Below are 17,703 nucleotides of genomic sequence, written 5' to 3'. Positions count from 1 at the left end.
ATATATTATATATATTAAAAATATATGTACAATAATTCTTGTTTTATATATTCGATATTTAATCGTATTGATAGAATAAATTTTTTATCAAGAATCAAGAAAATACATTTTCTTATTTTGCAATTAATAACATATTTGATTTGTGTTTATTTGCTAATAACTGAATATTTTGCATGTAATATTCTGTAATAAAAATACTTGCACATATTTAATTATTAAATATTAATATTGTAATTGTTTTCACATGTGTGTGTATGCACTGATTTAACTATATCTGTTTAAAACTAATTAAGTACTTAATATACATCTGTATATATATTAATATCATACATATTATTAATTCTAATCGAGTGGGTCTTTAATTAATCATTACAAGCACACTGGGACACTTTACACACTTTGCACTGGGAAGATTATATATTAGATGATAAAAACTTTCAGTCGTTTGCAAATGAGAATACATATCATATTCGTATTACATTCATTAATAACGATGAAAGAAAATATGTGCCTCCTACTTTCTTAAAATGGATTCTTAAAATATTATAAGAAATTTTTTTTATATAAATAATTACATTCAATACTCTAGCAACTTAATACTGAGAATATGTTGTATCCTAATTAACATTACAGCGCATAAATATTAAACATGAAAAAATCCTTCATTCATTTAAATAAACTATATAGACGAGATAAACAGGAAATCGATGTAGATTAAACATTCAACATGTATGCCGCTCGAGAACGGCAGAGAAATATCTCATTATATAATATAAAACAGTTGCCTAACATAATGAAATATTAATCTGTGTTACTGATTTACAATCAAATATTTATATTGCCAGATAACGACCGGATAAAGATGAGAATAAAATTGTCTGCAAGCATTCACTTGAAACTATAGGATCTTCAGAAATAACTATCGTTTTCGTTGTTATTCTCGAGAGATTCTCTATTGGCGGCTATCAGATTCTCCCACTGAGCGATGAGCACGTTACGACGTCGTGGATTAGGCTGTAAATATAATGAAAAGAGATTTTTATCGCTTAGTTAATTAAGTTATCACACAGCAAGACCGTTCGGAAGAATTGTCTTTGTTTATAAATTAATACTAATTTAATATATTTTGTGTTATTAATTAATGAAATTAATAATCTTGATGATCAATTGTAATTATGTTTTTTCAAAAATGTCGCTTACTTTATGTTTTCCTTTATGTTCCTTTTCAGTTTCATCTTCATTTAGAGTATTGGTAGAAGCGCCGCTTCTAAGAGAACCGGAACCGTCATAAATATCAGAATCATTATCGTTTCCTATATCAAGTAAATTCGGCTGAGATTTGGCTAACATCTGCGATCTCATTAATCTAAAAGGTAAATGAGATTTATAGGTAAATCACATTGTGATTTTGCGAATATAATAAAAAATTCGAATAAAAATATAATAAAAAATTTCTTTAGAAATTTTCATATATATAATAATTTATCTCACCAATATGATATAATCCTTAATCCTTTATTGTGTAAGCATAAAATCAAATAGATAAATTATCTCTCCGAGTTTTAAATTATTTAAATTTATATTATCGATTATTGTCAAAAGAAAAAAAATTATGATGTAATAACAGATCAAGTCATTTTTATTAAATAACATGGAAAAATAATCTTAAAAGTTTGAAAGGATTAAATTTAGATTAATTTTCATTTTCTAATCTAATTTTAAAAATTGGAAATGTAATATTTATTATGACGCTATTAACAGTTTTAATACCTTAATTCGTTCTCTCGTTCCTTCATATCGTGTAACTCCTTTTGAATCTTCTGTTCAACAGGAACATATCCTTTCCTCGTCAATGGTTTCTTTGGCTCGTTGTCCGGCTCCAATTGTATCTCCAATGTTCTATTGAAGGCTTTGATGCTTATAGGATTGAGTGTGATAGTAGGTGTTACGGGTGGACTTAAACTATCATTGCTGCCCGATTTGTTCTTATACATCTTTCCTCGTGTAGCAAGAAATCTGTGCATCAAACCTTTTTGACTTGCCACATTTGCGAAACGCAACGGTGTTGGTGTTGTACGCGTAGATATCACACCGTTCGTCATTTTTGGCGTCGAACTTGGCGACAGACTGACTGCCTCCAGAATCTGCGGCGTTGAAGTTGTTCTTTTCAACTTGCCTGAGGCTAGAGCTTGCGGCATGCGACGCACCTATGTAGAAAAGTCTAATTAGATCAAATTTCGTATATTTATTTGGCAATATATATTTTAAAGTTACCTTAGAATCCACTGTCTCGTGGGATATAGTCTTAATGCTACCCACGTTCCGCAATTCGTGTTCTCTCTCGGTGACTTCTTCGATCTCCCTTTGTATTCTATCTGTCGCCCTCCTCAACTGCTCCAGTCTGTGCTCCGCCTGTATGCATATAGAAATTCTTACATAAAGATCTAAGGAGACACGTCGTTTGATTCTTAATTTTCCTCCAATAAAATGTATGTGAAATTCGGTGATATATAAAAGATATATCAATCTAACAATATTAATTTTAATTTTAAAGTATCTAATAAATTTAGACAGTTATGACAAACGTAAAATTAAAGTAAAAATTTTTTCCAGAAAAACTGATTTTGAATTGAAGAAAAATACATATTTAAGCTTTTATATTTAATTTATCGTTGAATACATCAAAATTCCAAATATATCTTTTTCATCGCATATATATCTTTCGAAATGATTAATGTATCGACTACAATCTATTTAAATTGTTTCAGATTTCACAATAACACTCGAACACTTTCCATGGAATTACGCACGCAACAGCAAGAGGATAAAACAAACTTTTCAGAAATGCAAAAAAAATCGTTTACTGCAACAATAATATGCTATGTATATTATACTCATATCGATCATTTATACTCATATCGGATGCGTTATCACAGTTTATCTTTGAAAGAAATTATATCGCGTTTCTCTGCAATTGCCCGACACGTCATTGTAAAATGACAAAAAGGTAGATAAAATGATACATTTCCCTAAAAGGACACAGACCGAAATTGCAATCTTGTCAGCAAAAATCATCGCTAAAATATTTTTTTTTCTTTTATTATTATATTGCTAAATACATAATCTATCCATATTTCCTATTTCGTGATTTCCGATCCTTATCCTTGATTTTTTTTCTTTTTTTCGCTTCAGAGAGTAAAAATTAATTTTTGTATCTTTCATAGGTTTATTATAATTTTAAAGAAATACATACTCAGACTTTGCCTTCATCAATCAATTGGACTCGTAATCAGATGCCGGCAATTTTTAATGTCTCGTCCGTATCGTTCTAGCAAGGAAACAGCTATTAAACGTTGACGAAAAGACGTGTGAAAAAAGGCATATGAGAGCTCAATAAAAAAAAAGGAATATGTAACACAACCGGTACCGAGCTTCTCGAAAGAATTTCCAGGTAAGCAGCTGTGGCGCAATGCCGAACAGGAATGCTGTCCACAGAAAACTGAGCGAACGCTAATGGAGGCAACGGCTTAACTGTAATCACCATTTCCTTTCTAAAAGAAATGGGCCACGAGTCTCCTTACTACTCTTTCGTCGCTCTTCTCTCAATGTGCATCTTCATTCTCATTTCCTTCAAAAAACGCATGAAGTAAAAAAAAAATTGGCCGATACGATTCCCTTAACTAACACTTCGACTATCATATTAATTTTTTTTTGACGTTATAAAATATAATTGCAATACAGTGTAATTAAATTATGTGTGAGAGAGAAAGAGAGAAATTGAGATCGAGAAATATGAACATTGAAACTTATTTATGAGTTTGTATATAAGATGTGACTCATCCATATAAAACCAATGATCGAAGTAGTATTAAGACTCATCGGGTTACGTATAGCTCTGATTAAATCAATTTTCCTTATTCATTTGTATCAAAGATAAAATCGATATTGAAAAAAGCAAGTTGCTAAACTAGATTGTTTCTGTAATCAGCACTAACATTTTGTAATATATTTTTTTCCAGAGAGAGATTTACGTTTGTATACGCTGTATTTAATGCCGAACGTTAAGTCATTTCGTTATAACAATAAGTTTTATTCCTGAATTGAGTCACGATTAAATCATTTGATTTCGGAAGAATTAAACTCCAAGGATACTTATCGATGCCATACATTTTCAATATTAAAACATGTATTCATCAAGGAATACTAATTAGCATAAGATCAAAAATATGCATATAAATAGACGTGAATACTTTATGAATAAAAATAACATCCGTTTCTTTCAATTCTTAAATGATACTTTTAATTCTTACAAAACGTTTTATAATATATTGGAAATTTAGAAAAATAGACTAGAAAGAAAGAATCAGAAAGAATAGAATTTTAAATAAAAATATTTTTAAAAAAACTTTTTTTAAAAGGTACTTTTCTCTTTCAAAAGATATATTAATCATATTTTTAATATTAATAAGGAAATAAGCAGTTATAAAATTATTAATAGAAGCATTAACTAATATTTTAGATGACAATTTTTAATCTGATATTGTTATAATTATATTGTAAATTACAATGTAATTACTTATATTACTTATTGATATTATAGATGCAATCAACAATTAGTGTCGTTTGCACAATTAAAATATCAAATTAGTATCTACTTAAAAGATGTGTAAAGAGAGATACGAGATGTCAATGTCACACAGGTGTCTCAATGAATATCGACGTAAACACAGCATTACAATGTTACACGCGAAACAATGTGATCTGAAAACTCTTGTTTAACCGAATCCCAGTTTTTTTGAAGAATTAATTTTTTATGATATTAATATTTTTATATATTATAAAAAAATAGAACAAATATTACGCATTTACAACTGTAGTTGTATCTCTAAAAATATGAAAATATTTTCCAGTTTTATTTTTTATTTTTTCTCTATTCAATAATAATACATATTATGTTTATATTTTTATTTATTTATTTTCTTCTATTTTCTTGTTTTCTTTTTCGTTTAGTTAATTTAAAAAAACTTAAGAATAATAACATTAGAAGATAATGAAAGAAATTGTGAAATAAGTTTGGAAGAAACTTTATTTTCTTTTATAAATTCATATTTTATGTAACTGTCAGAGTTATTAAAAATTAAAATTATAGAGAGAGAGTGTGTGTGTTCACATATATACACACATACACACACATATGACACATGACTGACTCCATTCTATGAAACTCACACGTTTGTATTTTCCTACAACTCTTTTTTTTTATTACGATTCTCCAATCAAAATACTCACATATTTCATTTTACATTGCAGGAAACATCAGAAACAATTCAAACAGGCAGCTCTCTCAAACAATCTTTCAATAATGTACAAAAAGTTTGGATTTGATTGTTCCGAAGATATCGAAACATGTAATATTTTGAAAATAAGAGAAAGAGAAAGAGAGAGAGAGACTTTACCTCCATTTCGATCGTTTTCGCGGGAATTTGGATGACGATGAGAGGCCGGCAACGACGACAGATCTGAACTGAATCTTTTATCAGGTTCTTCCTCAGCAGATACGAATGGTGCGTCGACCTCGAAAAGAGGAACAATTTCGTATGCGTTATCTGATCGCGAGGCGCGCCGACGAGTAACGACGTCCCCGCTTATTATCATGCCTCGCGCAACTAATTACGTCACTTGTTCAATATTTACACCGATGGCGCGTATTCCGCGCGCACATATGTACCGGCGATGGGAAACGCGTCGTGTCATCAGACTTCCCGAAGAAACAACACTATGTAACTACGAGTTACGTATGCCGGACAAGCATCGCTACTTCTCCAGATTTTACCAACATCCGTTGTACTCTCGATGAAAGGATCGATGTGTTGCGTTAATAATCCTTAACGCAATTCGAGCATTTATAGAGCACTAATGTTCTATTCAGATATTCTATATTTTCACGAATATATAATGCAGATGTTAATATACTCGATTGTATTAATGATCGATGACTTGCAAATATATTAATAAGAAAGTATATATGATTTATAATTGATATAGAACACACAGAGGGAATTTCTGTTAAGGATTCTATCAAAATATCGGGAACGTTGACACAATATTTCTTTCTTTCTCTTTCAGGTTTCCACACCTTTCTAGTTTCCACAAAACTGATGACAATTCGTTCACCAAAGTCACGTTCTCCGCTTGTAAAGGGGACATCGATAGATCGGATCTTTCGACGATTACACGAGGTCGAGCCATGTAACAGCGTTGGAATTGTACCGGCGAAGCACCTGTGTTGTAATTAAGTTTTCACTCGGTTCGCATCGCGAATTGAACGATAAAAGAAAACCGCGACAAAGGTATTTACATAAGACACGGCGAGTAACGTTTACGTTCTAAAGTAAGCAGGAAATACGTCGCCGAGCGGAATCGCATCGAATGCTGACGATCAGGCTATTATATATATATATATATATATGTGTATATATATATATATTGCATGTACGTTCTATTATCCTGATGCGGACCGCTCGACGGCTGCCATTTTAGCTATCTCGCGACCTTGTTCTCTGACCGTTCTCCGAATAAAAGCAACAGGACGGCATGCATCGCACGGCTGGTATGTAACTTTGCCGGCCACGCATGCTGTCGTTGGCGAGCACGAATCGGTCACGAATGTTTAACGTTGTATAGTAAATATGTATATAAATGTTTCTCTTTTTCCGGGAGAGGGAGAATTTAACTCATGTTGCGAAAGATTTATCGAGAAGATAAAATATAGAAAATATTTTTGTAATATAATTGCGAAGTAATTTTTAGTTTTTCTTTTTCTTATCAAATATTTATTTAAAAAAAGAAGAATCGAGAAGAGTCCAATGATTTCTACTCGGTCTAATCTAATAGCGAATCAAGAACAGGATTTTCTCGCAGAGGATAATTACTTACATTGTAGTCAGCTTGTCTATAGCTATTCTTGCCGTAGACAAATTAGTTCATGCAATGAAAATTCTTTTATATGGGATTATAAAAACAAAACAATTCTATTCAACAGAATTTGATCACAAACACATCGAAAAATAGGTTGATTGATTAAATTTGATTGAAAAACCTATATTTCGATATTTTATTTAGAAAAATCTGAATTAGAAGCTTTAATATTAATAAACAAAGGCTGCAAAAGTGTAAAAAATCAAAATACATAATGTTTCAATTCAAAATAACAAATTTTTGTATATTGAAGAGAACGGTCTAAAAGAAAAGATTGAAACATTTTACCTCACTTTCATCTTTATATAATATTAAGAGACGGTTAATCTGGAGCGAAACAATACAACTTTTTCACTGAAAAGGATATAATACTTTGCTCAAAAATTTTTATTCACTTTGTTTAACTAAATTAAAAATTAGTGTGTATTTAATCTTTTCTTCTTTTATTTAAAATAGAAAGTTAAGGTAAAATCCTATGCAGACAGAATATTTTTAGAAATTTATTTATAAGTACAAAAAATACGTAGAAAAATACATTATGTGAGTAGTAAGTTATTTTTCCTTACATATAATCGATATATAACATAGTGGCGCGAATTAGGCTCGCGCCTTTGGAGCGCTATTATTGTAGACAAAAGCAATCAAGATCGAAATTGGAATAGTGCAACACAAAAAAAAACACTATTCAATATTGACGAACGTTCTTAAATAATTTTTATTATTTATTCCTTTTTTTCCTTTGTCTACACATGCGCCCAAGTATTTAAAATATTATATTTTTGTATATAATTAAAATTAATTATAAGCATATAATACAAATAACTTTTAGATTATTTGTTTTAATTGTATTGTAATTCATAAACATATTTAATGTTTTTTTTTAATTATTTTTATCGTCTAATCTTATGTACTTAATCTCAAAGGCACGGTTTATCCTATGATAAAATGTATCTCTAAATATAATATAATCTATTTTGTTAATTAATATTCTGTAGCAGTTTATATATGTTAATTCAATATTTTATAGTCGATGTTGAAAATGGTCTAATTATTATCATATATAAAATTCTGTTTTTTTGTTAGTCTCTTGATATGTGTAATCGAGCAATGGTATATTGAAGTTATATGAGAAATTACCAGAATGATACCCACAATGCAGTGATATACAATTTAATTAAATAATAGACTACGACAGAAACTCTTTAAAACTTTTTTAAAAGTGGATTTTTTTTCGAAAATATATGAAAAAATTTATTCAATTTATTTTTATATGAAAGATCACTATGTTCGCAATTGTGTCATCATTATCCTTATCCACATTTTGTGTAAATGTGTAATATCAGAATTATATTTCATTGTAATAGATTTATATATTTAGATTATTTTTTTAACATATTACATACAAAGAACATTCAGAAATTTATAACATTTTTAAAGAAAAAAATGAGTTGTATGTGTATTTGTGTCTTGTTTGCACCATTGAAACTTAATTGGCAGAAACCTATGGATTTTCAAATTTTGAATAATTGTATAATATAACACATAATTCATGTAGAAAAATTCAATGTCAACAATTATAGCTTATTCTTAATTAAACTTATTTATAACTTAGCAATATATAAGTAACTATAATTTACTCACTCAGATGATATAAAATATAATTATCTAGAAGAAAAAATATATACATATATAATGTCATTTTTTGCACAATCTGTATATAAAATACTAATCCAATATTAAGCCAACATATTGGCTACATGTTAAACAGAAAAATAAATTTTCTTGGAAGACGACTTAAAGAGACAAAAAAAATGTATTAAAAATCATTATCCGTATCTAGATTTTTATAGATTTTGCACTATTTTCACATAATTTTAATTCATTTTTCATAATTTCATTTTATTATCGTTTATGTGCATGAATTTTTTTAATTATCGAATTTATAATTTTTCCTTGTTTGAATTTATTATTCATAAGAAGTTATTGTACAAGCGTAAAATGTAAAATTTTTCTCATGTCATTTAATTGCATATTTTATTATAATGTGATAATCTCTTATAGCAGAAATAAGAAATATAAACATTATAAAGTTTCCAATTAATTATTATAAAAATAAATTTTATGATAGCAACTCAAAAGAAAATTGAATAATTTTATATGAATTAAATAATAAAAATATTGTAAAAATATTTTTCTTTTCGAAATCATATCATTAAGAGAATAGATTATTGATATGTACCTAATATACTTATATAATTGGCACATTACCATATTATAATTAATTTTATAAACATATATATAAGTTAGTTATATTCCTAATAAGTAGTATACATAAATAAAACTACAAATAAATTCAGATAATTTACTTTTATATGTCGAGAATAAAATTAAAGATTGTAAAAAATTTAGTTCTGAACAATACTTTTGTATTAAATAAAATCTGAAGATTTGATAAATGCAAATGTATATAAGCTTATATTTTATATCATGTTTTGAGAATTGTGTAAAATAAATTCTTATATTGTAAAACAAATAAATGCCTGTATTATTGATTATTCAATAATAGCATATGCATATTTTATCAAAATCATAAGGATGTTTTGATTTAGCCCGTTATATCATTTTTCTTAAATTTAATAAAACTGAGAAATATTTATATATTTCTATCGAGAACCTTTGTTTTTTCAGAATATTTACACAAGTCAAAAAATGTAGCATTATTTCATTAATCTTGTTCTGTTTAGAATTCTTATATATTACAATGATTTTATTGCATATCTCTATCAATCATATCTATTAATATTGCTACATTAATACAAAATTTAATGTGATTAACATCAAACTTTATATATTTTATTGTACAGATATTATCACTTAATTTTGAAAATCTATCTTTTTAGAACTTTGACAGTATCTGATACTATTTTTGTCAATTTGAAAAATGCCATTCTTCAGATGATCATTAGATACAAACAAAATCGTATTTTGCTTGTCAGATTGCTTTATATCAATTGCTTGTAAGTTACTGTCTAAAATTCGAATTTTCCTACAATTGTCTGTTTTCGTTTGCAATTGATTTTGTTTATCGCGATACAATTCGATTTGATGTAGAGGTATGTTTATACACCTACTTTGTGTAATTATTCTATTTAACTGATTAGCATTGACATATAAACACTGATTATTTTGTTGATCAATTTCCTGATTTTCTTTAACAGAATTTTTTGAAGAGACATTTATGGTTTTCATCGAATCAGTCGCAATAAATTCATTTAAACACTTGTTTCCTTGAAGTATATTGTTATCTTGATTTTGTGGCATATCCTCTTCTTTAACTGCATCAAACGTTTGCAAAATATTAATATCTGAAGTATTTGTTATCTGTGTACATAAAGTATTGTTACTTTCTGTACATTCCTTATTTTCAATATTGTAAGTATTGGCATATTTATTAGATTCTTCATTCATGTCATTGTTTTGTGTGATAATAATGTGTCCATTATATTTTTCATCATATGTTTGGTTATTTTCATTGGAACTTGTTTCTACTTGTTCAGTTTGTAAATGCATATACATTGCAGTTTTTTCTTGTGTATCACTGTCGCATATTATTTTGTGATAATTGTGTATAGATTCTTGTAACAGTTTATTTTGGTGTAACTCTTCTGAAAGATCTATATTTATTTTATTATCTATTTCTTCTTCCTTTGAAATCTCATTGTTACATTTTATTTCAGAATATTCAAGCCATTGTATCCTATTGCTACAATTATAAACTTCATCTTGATCTTCAATGTTATGCTGATACACAATATGATTTTCTTCATTATTGGTTGTTTTTAAATTATTGTAAAAATGATTTTTTAATTGTAGCAGGTCATTTTCTACATTATTGATACGTTCCACTTTAACACTTCTGTCATTCTTATCAGAATATCTACAGTCTATAGCTATTTCAGTCTCTATACCATCAGTCTTATTCGATTGAGATTCTGAACAAATCTCAAAACTCTCAAGACATTTATCAACATTTTGTATAATAGCTTTTGTTTCCAAATTTCTATTAATATCCTCAATATTCTCTTTCAGAACATACTCTTCTACTGGATTTGTGACAATTTGTGTTTTTTCATGATTTGCAAAATCCATGATCATATTGGACTCAATATTATCGACATTTATTGCAGTTTCTGGGATACAGTCTTTCTTTCTTCGATTGGTTCGAACCTTTTGAAAGTCTTCTTCGGAAAGATGTAAAACTTCACCGATTGTTGTGAGAATTTTACCGTGACGTGTTTTTAAATGACGTTTATAAGTATTTCTTGTTTTAAACCTAGTATAAAAAACAATATGAATATTATACACAAGAACTATCAATTATCAATTGATCCTTTTATCTTTCTTTGAAGGCAAAATAAAGAAAGTCCCGGAGGAGTTAAGTGATTCAAAAATTAATTAAAAATAAATCGATTTATATATCTTAATCGTAATTTTTATAGTTTATAAAAATAAATCATAAATATATTATAAATATTAAAGAGCCAATTATTCCTACTCACCGTTGTCCACAATCGTCACATCCGAATGGAGCTTCTCCAGTATGTCTACGTTGATGTTCCCTAAAGTGTGATGGATGTCTAAACTTTTTTCCACAATCTGCACATGTAAAGCGCGTCTGATTTTGGTGGATCAACATATGATATTTCAAACTGTGTCTTCTTGTAAAAACTGCTCTACATATTCGACATTCATATGGTTTTATTCCAGCGTGACTGCGATAATGAGATACTAAAGTTGTAGGCGCAGTGAAACTACGAGGTGGATCACAGATGCGACATTGTAAATTACTTCCTGTAGGATTGCCTTTCTTCTTAATACGCTCTATATATGCTAATGCCATTTCCCTCTCTTCCTTACTCGTTCCAATAAACTTTGCTTTTCCTTTAGGTTTGGTAGCTGTAGATATTTCTGTATTTTTTATCCGAGTTTCATCTGACCATGAATCTGTATATACATATAAAAATATATCTTTAGAAATAGTTATACAATTTATATTTATATTTAAACATGGTAATATTTGTAATATTAATTATAAGCTATTGTTATATTTTAATAAAATAAATTATTAGAAATATACCTGATGAATAGAGAGTATCAGAATCTTGACAATTTGTGTTTTCAGCTAATTTCTCGTTAACAGAAGAATATTCTTTCATATGTACACTATCACTACCAACAACCATCAATACAATCTAGAAAGAAACATATTTACAAAATTTGGAAAAACATATTTACAAAATATAGAGAAAATCAACAAAATAAATCAATATGTACAAAATATAGTATATAGATACTAAATTATGTAAAAATATAAATATCAAGTGCACATTTTTTAATCTTTACTGTTTTAAATTATGCAATGTACTATAAATCACTGTATGGCTTTTCCTATTATATTTTTCTTATATTTTTTATATATCAATTAAATATCTTAATATACATAACATATTTAATATATAATTCATAGATAGATTATAATAGATAATTATTACTAACATTTTCTTTTCTTGTATTATCCAGAACATTATTAAAAGATGACATTCCCTTTCTATTAGACATTTTATCATCTAATCGTTCGAAATAACTATGATCTCCAAGGACTTTAGTATCCACTTGATCAGAATTCTTTAATTTGGAATTGTGCGCTTCCTTATTTTCTGAATTTTGGAAACATTTCTGCTTCTCATTCTCTTTAATATTAATATCATTTAAAAGTATTTTACGTAAATAATTTGTAGATTTTTCCAATATCACATCTTTATTCTTCTTATTTGTTGTTTCTTGAGGTTTTTTTGTCTGCTGCATCCGACTTTTCTTGCTTTGTAAATTAGTTTTTAAATTTTTATAGTTTATACTTTTTGCTGTAAATGTATCATCTATAATATAAAGACAAAATCTTGTTTAACATGAAATACTAATATAATTTATATTACAAAATAATATAATAATCTGTAAATATTTTCATAATTTTCAAATTTAATATACAAATTTATAGAAATAATATAATATATAAGAAAATTTCATTATGTATATAAGTTATACAAATATTCTGTTACAAGAATTCCAAATTGAAAAATAATGTATACATGTAGAAAAGCAATACAACATTTAGAAATGAATAATACAATAAGTTTGTTAAAATACATACAGGTTTCTTTGTCTGCTTTCAGATATTCTAAATGCTCTTCTAAATGACTTTTAATAGATGCTCTTGCCTTTTCTTCACTAGCAAAACTGGTATATTTCTGTTGACAACCAGGCACTAATGCACAAGTATAAGAATATTGTCTTTTGAGTTCGTCACTTGTAAAAATAGCAAATTGTTTAACAAGATGAGAAACAGGCATGGACAAAAGCTGAGATACAGTAAAGCACGATTCTTTCCGTTTTATACTCGCTGTTCTGGGCTTGCATTGTGCTGCCAGCAGCGAGTCAATATGCTTTGTTTCCGAATGCAATGTTTGAGATGCAACTTCCGCAAGCACAACTAGCAATGCTGATGGACTGTCCCTTCCAATAGTATCTAAAACAATATTTATAACAATTAGTATTCTTAAATGTATATTAATTTTGCATATACCAAATAAGAATAGTTTTATATAATAGTAAAATTTTATGAAAAACGAGTATAAAAACTTTCTCAATATATTTTAATATATTTTATTTATTGTAAAATCTTGATACAAATATGAAATTAGAATTACAGATCCTTCACAAGTTTTTTTTCATAAATATGTACTTCATGTCATTAAAAGGAAAGTATAAAACATAAAATATATGAATTTATCGGCGATAAAAAATATACAAAGTATACATAAAACGTGTGTATGTATATCAGGTATATATCATGCTATTGGATTACATTTTTAAAGAAGATACATATTTATATTTTATCAAAGAGATTATAATCCGTACGTATTTGCATTAGACAGCATTAATTTATTTAACATACGCTTCTCTCTTCTTTTCTTTATATACCGAATAAAAATCATCTCGATAGCGTTTTAGCAGACGCCATAAGGACGCCCAGCAGACGGCTTTTCAATTTATTACTACGGATGCTGCGATGCGCGCGTTTTTCTCGATCAAACGACAACGATTCGGAGAAAATATCAAAGAAAAAAAAAGCATAAAATGAAAAAGTAGGATTACCTCCGCTGTACGAATTCGACACATTTTGCGGATTTGTTTTGGTGTTCATGATGGCAATCGCGTTCGTAGAGTGTCTACATTCCCAATCCTCCTCTCCTGTCCTCTCCAGCGAACAACAGGTTCCCCGTTTGTTGCCCAATTCTTCCTTCTTGTCAATTGTCGACATTGCTGCCAATATTGCGAAACCGAATATGGACAATGTTGTTCCCAGAGACACTTTTTCTCATGCATGTGGCCTCATTCAAGTGTCAATTTGTAAGAAAAAAAGGGCTCTTGGACTCTTTATTCCTAGAAATAATTTAAAAATGTTAGATAACATTAAATATTAGATAATAAAGACACTGGCCGTATTCAGATTTGACAGTTGGGCCAGGTTGGACTTTGATGGTTACTTTCGTATGTTACATAAAGATATCCAATAGAAACGCTTGTTTTCTAGGAACGAAAATGTCGTCATTAGCATACGAATTTTCTATTGGATAAGAATATATTTCGAAAAGAGTTGGCAAAATATCATTTCTGCATATTGCGTTGCTATTGGACGATACGTGATATTAATATGTGTCGTCTCTCTCCTACATCATGGGTTAATATCGACATCGAATGTACCGCAATAATGCTAAACGGTGCTAAATGGCACTAAATTTAAAGTTGTATAACAAACGGAGCTGCATCAGACGTTTGGTCGCATTTTTTCCAGTCGCGTATACGGGAATTATTAAGGTCCGTAAAAAAAGAAGTATCTTAAATTAGCGAGCTAATATTGTTTCTTTGATTAAGAACTAAATTGTGCGTTGAAAAGACAAAATTTGATAACGTGGTTAAAGACGTAGTTAGGCTATGTATTTACCGGTTGCAAAAGTAGATGACCAACCATGACCAACTAAGCCTCTTTAATAATTACAAGATTTTGAGATATTATTTATGTAAAATTTATCTTCATAAAGTTAAAAAATCGTTGAATTTGTAAAATTATATATAAAGACAGATCATCTCTTTATTAGTATAATTATAAATAATTTATACATATATATTTTCTATGTATAATGTTATTATAATATTATTTTTATTAATCTAACAGATTATTTAGAAGAGTTGTTCTGTTTGATTTATTAAAATTATTTATATTTTTCTCAGTACCTGTTCTTTACAAAGAATAAGATTTCAATATGCCACCAAAACGAACTCCAAAAGCAAAGGTACATAAAGATACATACTAATATTAATTTACGATTCAATATGTATAAGCAGATATTGCTATATTTAATTTTATATATATAAAATATAATACAAAATTTGCAATATAAAATTTTAGTTTCTAATAATATATAAAATATATAAAATATATTGTATTTATACATAATAATAAATTTATATATAATATATAAAATATATTGCTAAATATCCTCTCTTATATCATAAAATATGATATAATTGTAATATTATTTGCTATAAAAATTTTATAAAATATAACAAACATGTATGGTATTTTATGTTAATAAGAAAGACTATATGTTAATTTTTCCTTAAAACTAGATTGATTCTTCCAAAGTTAAATCTGGTAAGAAAATAGATACATTGAATGAAACTAAAACTTCTAAAAAAAAGCGTACAAATGATACAAATGATGAACCTGAACCAAAGAGAACAAAAGTCGAATCAAAGAAAGTTAGTGAAAATGATTCATCTACCACGAAAAAGGCAAAGAATGAACCCAAACAAATGCAGAATAAGATAGATACAAATCTGGATGAAATAGATTTTATGTGCACAAAGTCAAATGAGGAAGGCAAGAATTACAATCTGAAAATATGTACTTGGAATGTTTCTGGAATCAGAGCTGTCATTAAAGTATGCTTGTTTAATTTGTGTTATATTTTATTATAAATATTATAATATTAATAGTAGTTTTTTTTAATACTAATATTTAATTAGAAAAATGGAATGGATTATATTATAAAAGAAGATGCAGATATAGTTGCTTTACAAGAAACAAAATGTGACAAAGATAAATTGCCGAATGAAGTCAAATTGCCAGGATACCATCATTATTTTGTAGACAGTAAGAGAGATACTTGAAGAAAAATTTATAAGCATATATCACATAATTAATAAATATGTTTTAATAGGTAAAAAACCAGGTTATTGTGGAGTTGCTTTGTTCTCTAAAGAAAAGCCAATTTCTGTGAAATATGGTTTAAACAATTCTGACTTTGATAGTGAAGGCAGAATGATCACAGCAGAGTTCCCAGAATTTTTTATAGTTAATGTTTGTAAGTTATGTCTTAATAGTTATATGTACAGAAATAAATTCCAATTATATCATTTAATATCTTGTCAATCATAAGAATTGGAGATATATCTATAATTCTTAATATTATATATATATATTATATATATATATATATATATATATATATATATATATATATATAATTCTTCAAAGATACTCCTAATTTTAACAAAAATGTTCGGAATTTAATAATAGATTATAATATATAATAGATGTGCCAAATGCTGGGCAAAAGTTGGTGACATTACCCAAAAAATTGGAATGGAATAAGATATTTAAAAAATATATGGAAGAATTAGATGAAAAAAAGCCTGTTATTATATGTGGTGATATGAATGTGGCCCATCAAGAAATAGGTATAATCATTATATTAATTTCAGCTTTAATATAGAAAATCTTAAATCTTAAATATAGAAAATATTGATAATTATTATTTTTTAAGATTATAATTTACTATCATTGATTCTTAGATTTAAAAAATCCCAAAACAAATACTAAAAATGCTGGATTTACCAAGGAGGAACGCGGTGATATGACTGACTTTTTAGCTACTGGCTTTATAGATACTTTCAGATTGTTGTATCCTGACAAAGAAGGTGCATATACATTCTGGTCATATTTTGCCAATGCACGCAATAAGGATATTGGATGGTAAGCAAATGAATTACCTTTACTAAAATTATATTATATAAAATTGTAAATAGTAGATAAAAAAATTTTATAGGAAAATTCGATTTACTAAAAAAGCAAAAATTCTCTTTGTATATATTATTTATGAGATGTTAAGGAAATTTTATATATATATATATATGTGCAATATATAATCATAGATCATATAATATCTCTCTTGTATGTAATATTCTTGAAAATATTTGCAACTATTATTCTTACCTTTATTTCTACAAAATATTCAATTATCCCATTGATTAGATACTTTATATATATAAGGAAAACATCTACTACATTTATACAAATTTTTTTATATATAGGCGATTGGATTATTTCCTGGTATCAGAACGGATGAAGAATAAAGTATGTGACAATGTTATAAGAAAACAAGTTTATGGCAGTGATCATTGTCCTGTAATACTTTATATTAATTTATAATAAACATTGTGTATCTTTGTGTAAAAATGTCAAGTAATATCGGCAATGGCATTTTCTCTGAATAATTGTAAACAATCAATATATAACTGATCAATTGTATTGTTTTTTTATAT

At 27.6% G+C, this 17,703-nt stretch overlaps 3 protein-coding genes across 8 annotated transcripts; 1 reads left to right on the top strand and 2 right to left on the bottom strand.

Annotated features, from left to right (window-relative positions):
• Nucleotides 1-226: 226 nt before the first annotated feature.
• LOC105248755 lies at nucleotides 227-6,456 on the bottom strand. 6 transcript variants are annotated; one of them, XM_020026729.2, is made up of 6 exons: nucleotides 5,457-6,015; nucleotides 3,254-3,328; nucleotides 2,275-2,412; nucleotides 1,771-2,207; nucleotides 1,201-1,366; nucleotides 227-1,014 (listed from the first exon to the last, which is right to left on the bottom strand). In XM_020026729.2, the coding sequence occupies exons 4-6, from the start codon at nucleotides 2,196-2,198 to the stop codon at nucleotides 910-912; spliced, it is 699 nt and encodes a 232-aa protein (XP_019882288.1). In that variant the 5' UTR covers nucleotides 2,199-2,207; nucleotides 2,275-2,412; nucleotides 3,254-3,328; nucleotides 5,457-6,015; the 3' UTR covers nucleotides 227-909. The 6 variants fall into 6 exon arrangements, with proteins under 6 accessions (XP_019882288.1, XP_019882289.1, XP_019882290.1 ...); XM_020026730.2 differs by lacking the exon at nucleotides 5,457-6,015 and adding an exon at nucleotides 3,428-3,642; XM_020026731.2 differs by lacking the exons at nucleotides 3,254-3,328; nucleotides 5,457-6,015 and adding an exon at nucleotides 6,137-6,456.
• A 3,387-nt stretch (nucleotides 6,457-9,843) lies between these two features.
• Nucleotides 9,844-14,453, bottom strand: LOC105248775. Its single transcript, XM_011253759.3, has 6 exons — nucleotides 14,191-14,453; nucleotides 13,187-13,561; nucleotides 12,535-12,914; nucleotides 12,116-12,230; nucleotides 11,538-11,982; nucleotides 9,844-11,311 (listed from the first exon to the last, which is right to left on the bottom strand). The coding sequence occupies exons 1-6, from the start codon at nucleotides 14,354-14,356 to the stop codon at nucleotides 9,853-9,855; spliced, it is 2,940 nt and encodes a 979-aa protein (XP_011252061.1). The 5' UTR covers nucleotides 14,357-14,453; the 3' UTR covers nucleotides 9,844-9,852.
• A 321-nt stretch (nucleotides 14,454-14,774) lies between these two features.
• On the top strand, nucleotides 14,775-17,689 carry LOC105248774 (exodeoxyribonuclease). The gene is made up of 9 exons (XM_025409213.1): nucleotides 14,775-14,913; nucleotides 15,328-15,389; nucleotides 15,727-15,751; nucleotides 15,835-16,041; nucleotides 16,126-16,252; nucleotides 16,320-16,463; nucleotides 16,696-16,839; nucleotides 16,954-17,134; nucleotides 17,473-17,689. The coding sequence occupies exons 1-9, from the start codon at nucleotides 14,824-14,826 to the stop codon at nucleotides 17,588-17,590; spliced, it is 1,098 nt and encodes a 365-aa protein (XP_025264998.1). The 5' UTR covers nucleotides 14,775-14,823; the 3' UTR covers nucleotides 17,591-17,689.
• The last annotated feature ends 14 nt before the right edge of the window (nucleotides 17,690-17,703 follow it).

This window comes from Camponotus floridanus, unplaced genomic scaffold (genome assembly GCF_003227725.1).
Source record: "Camponotus floridanus strain SB8 unplaced genomic scaffold, Cflo_v7.5 scaffold25, whole genome shotgun sequence".
Classification (NCBI taxonomy): Eukaryota; Metazoa; Arthropoda; class Insecta; order Hymenoptera; family Formicidae; genus Camponotus; species Camponotus floridanus.
This window is presented reverse-complemented; position numbering and strand designations above follow the sequence as displayed.

Excerpts from the sequence above, each read along its gene's own strand:
- LOC105248755 (XM_011253725.3), bottom strand. Across the intron at positions 1,367-1,770 it reads GAACGAGAGAACGAATTAAG|ATTAATGAGATCGCAGATGT; the intron begins GTATTAAAACTG and ends TTTACCTTTTAG. Across the intron at positions 1,015-1,200 it reads AACATAAAGGAAAACATAAA|CCTAATCCACGACGTCGTAA; the intron begins GTAAGCGACATT and ends TTATATTTACAG.
- LOC105248775 (XM_011253759.3), bottom strand. The coding sequence starts at position 14,356 with ATGTCGACAATTGACAAGAAGGAAGAATTGGGCAACAAACGGGGAACC. Across the intron at positions 12,231-12,534 it reads ATAATACAAGAAAAGAAAAT|ATTGTATTGATGGTTGTTGG; the intron begins GTTAGTAATAAT and ends GTTTCTTTCTAG. Across the intron at positions 11,983-12,115 it reads TGATACTCTCTATTCATCAG|ATTCATGGTCAGATGAAACT; the intron begins GTATATTTCTAA and ends ATGTATATACAG.
- LOC105248774 (XM_025409213.1), top strand. The coding sequence starts at position 14,824 with ATGGCACTAAATTTAAAGTTGTATAACAAACGGAGCTGCATCAGACGT. Across the intron at positions 14,914-15,327 it reads CGTATACGGGAATTATTAAG|TACCTGTTCTTTACAAAGAA; the intron begins GTCCGTAAAAAA and ends TATTTTTCTCAG. Across the intron at positions 16,840-16,953 it reads TGTGGCCCATCAAGAAATAG|ATTTAAAAAATCCCAAAACA; the intron begins GTATAATCATTA and ends ATTGATTCTTAG.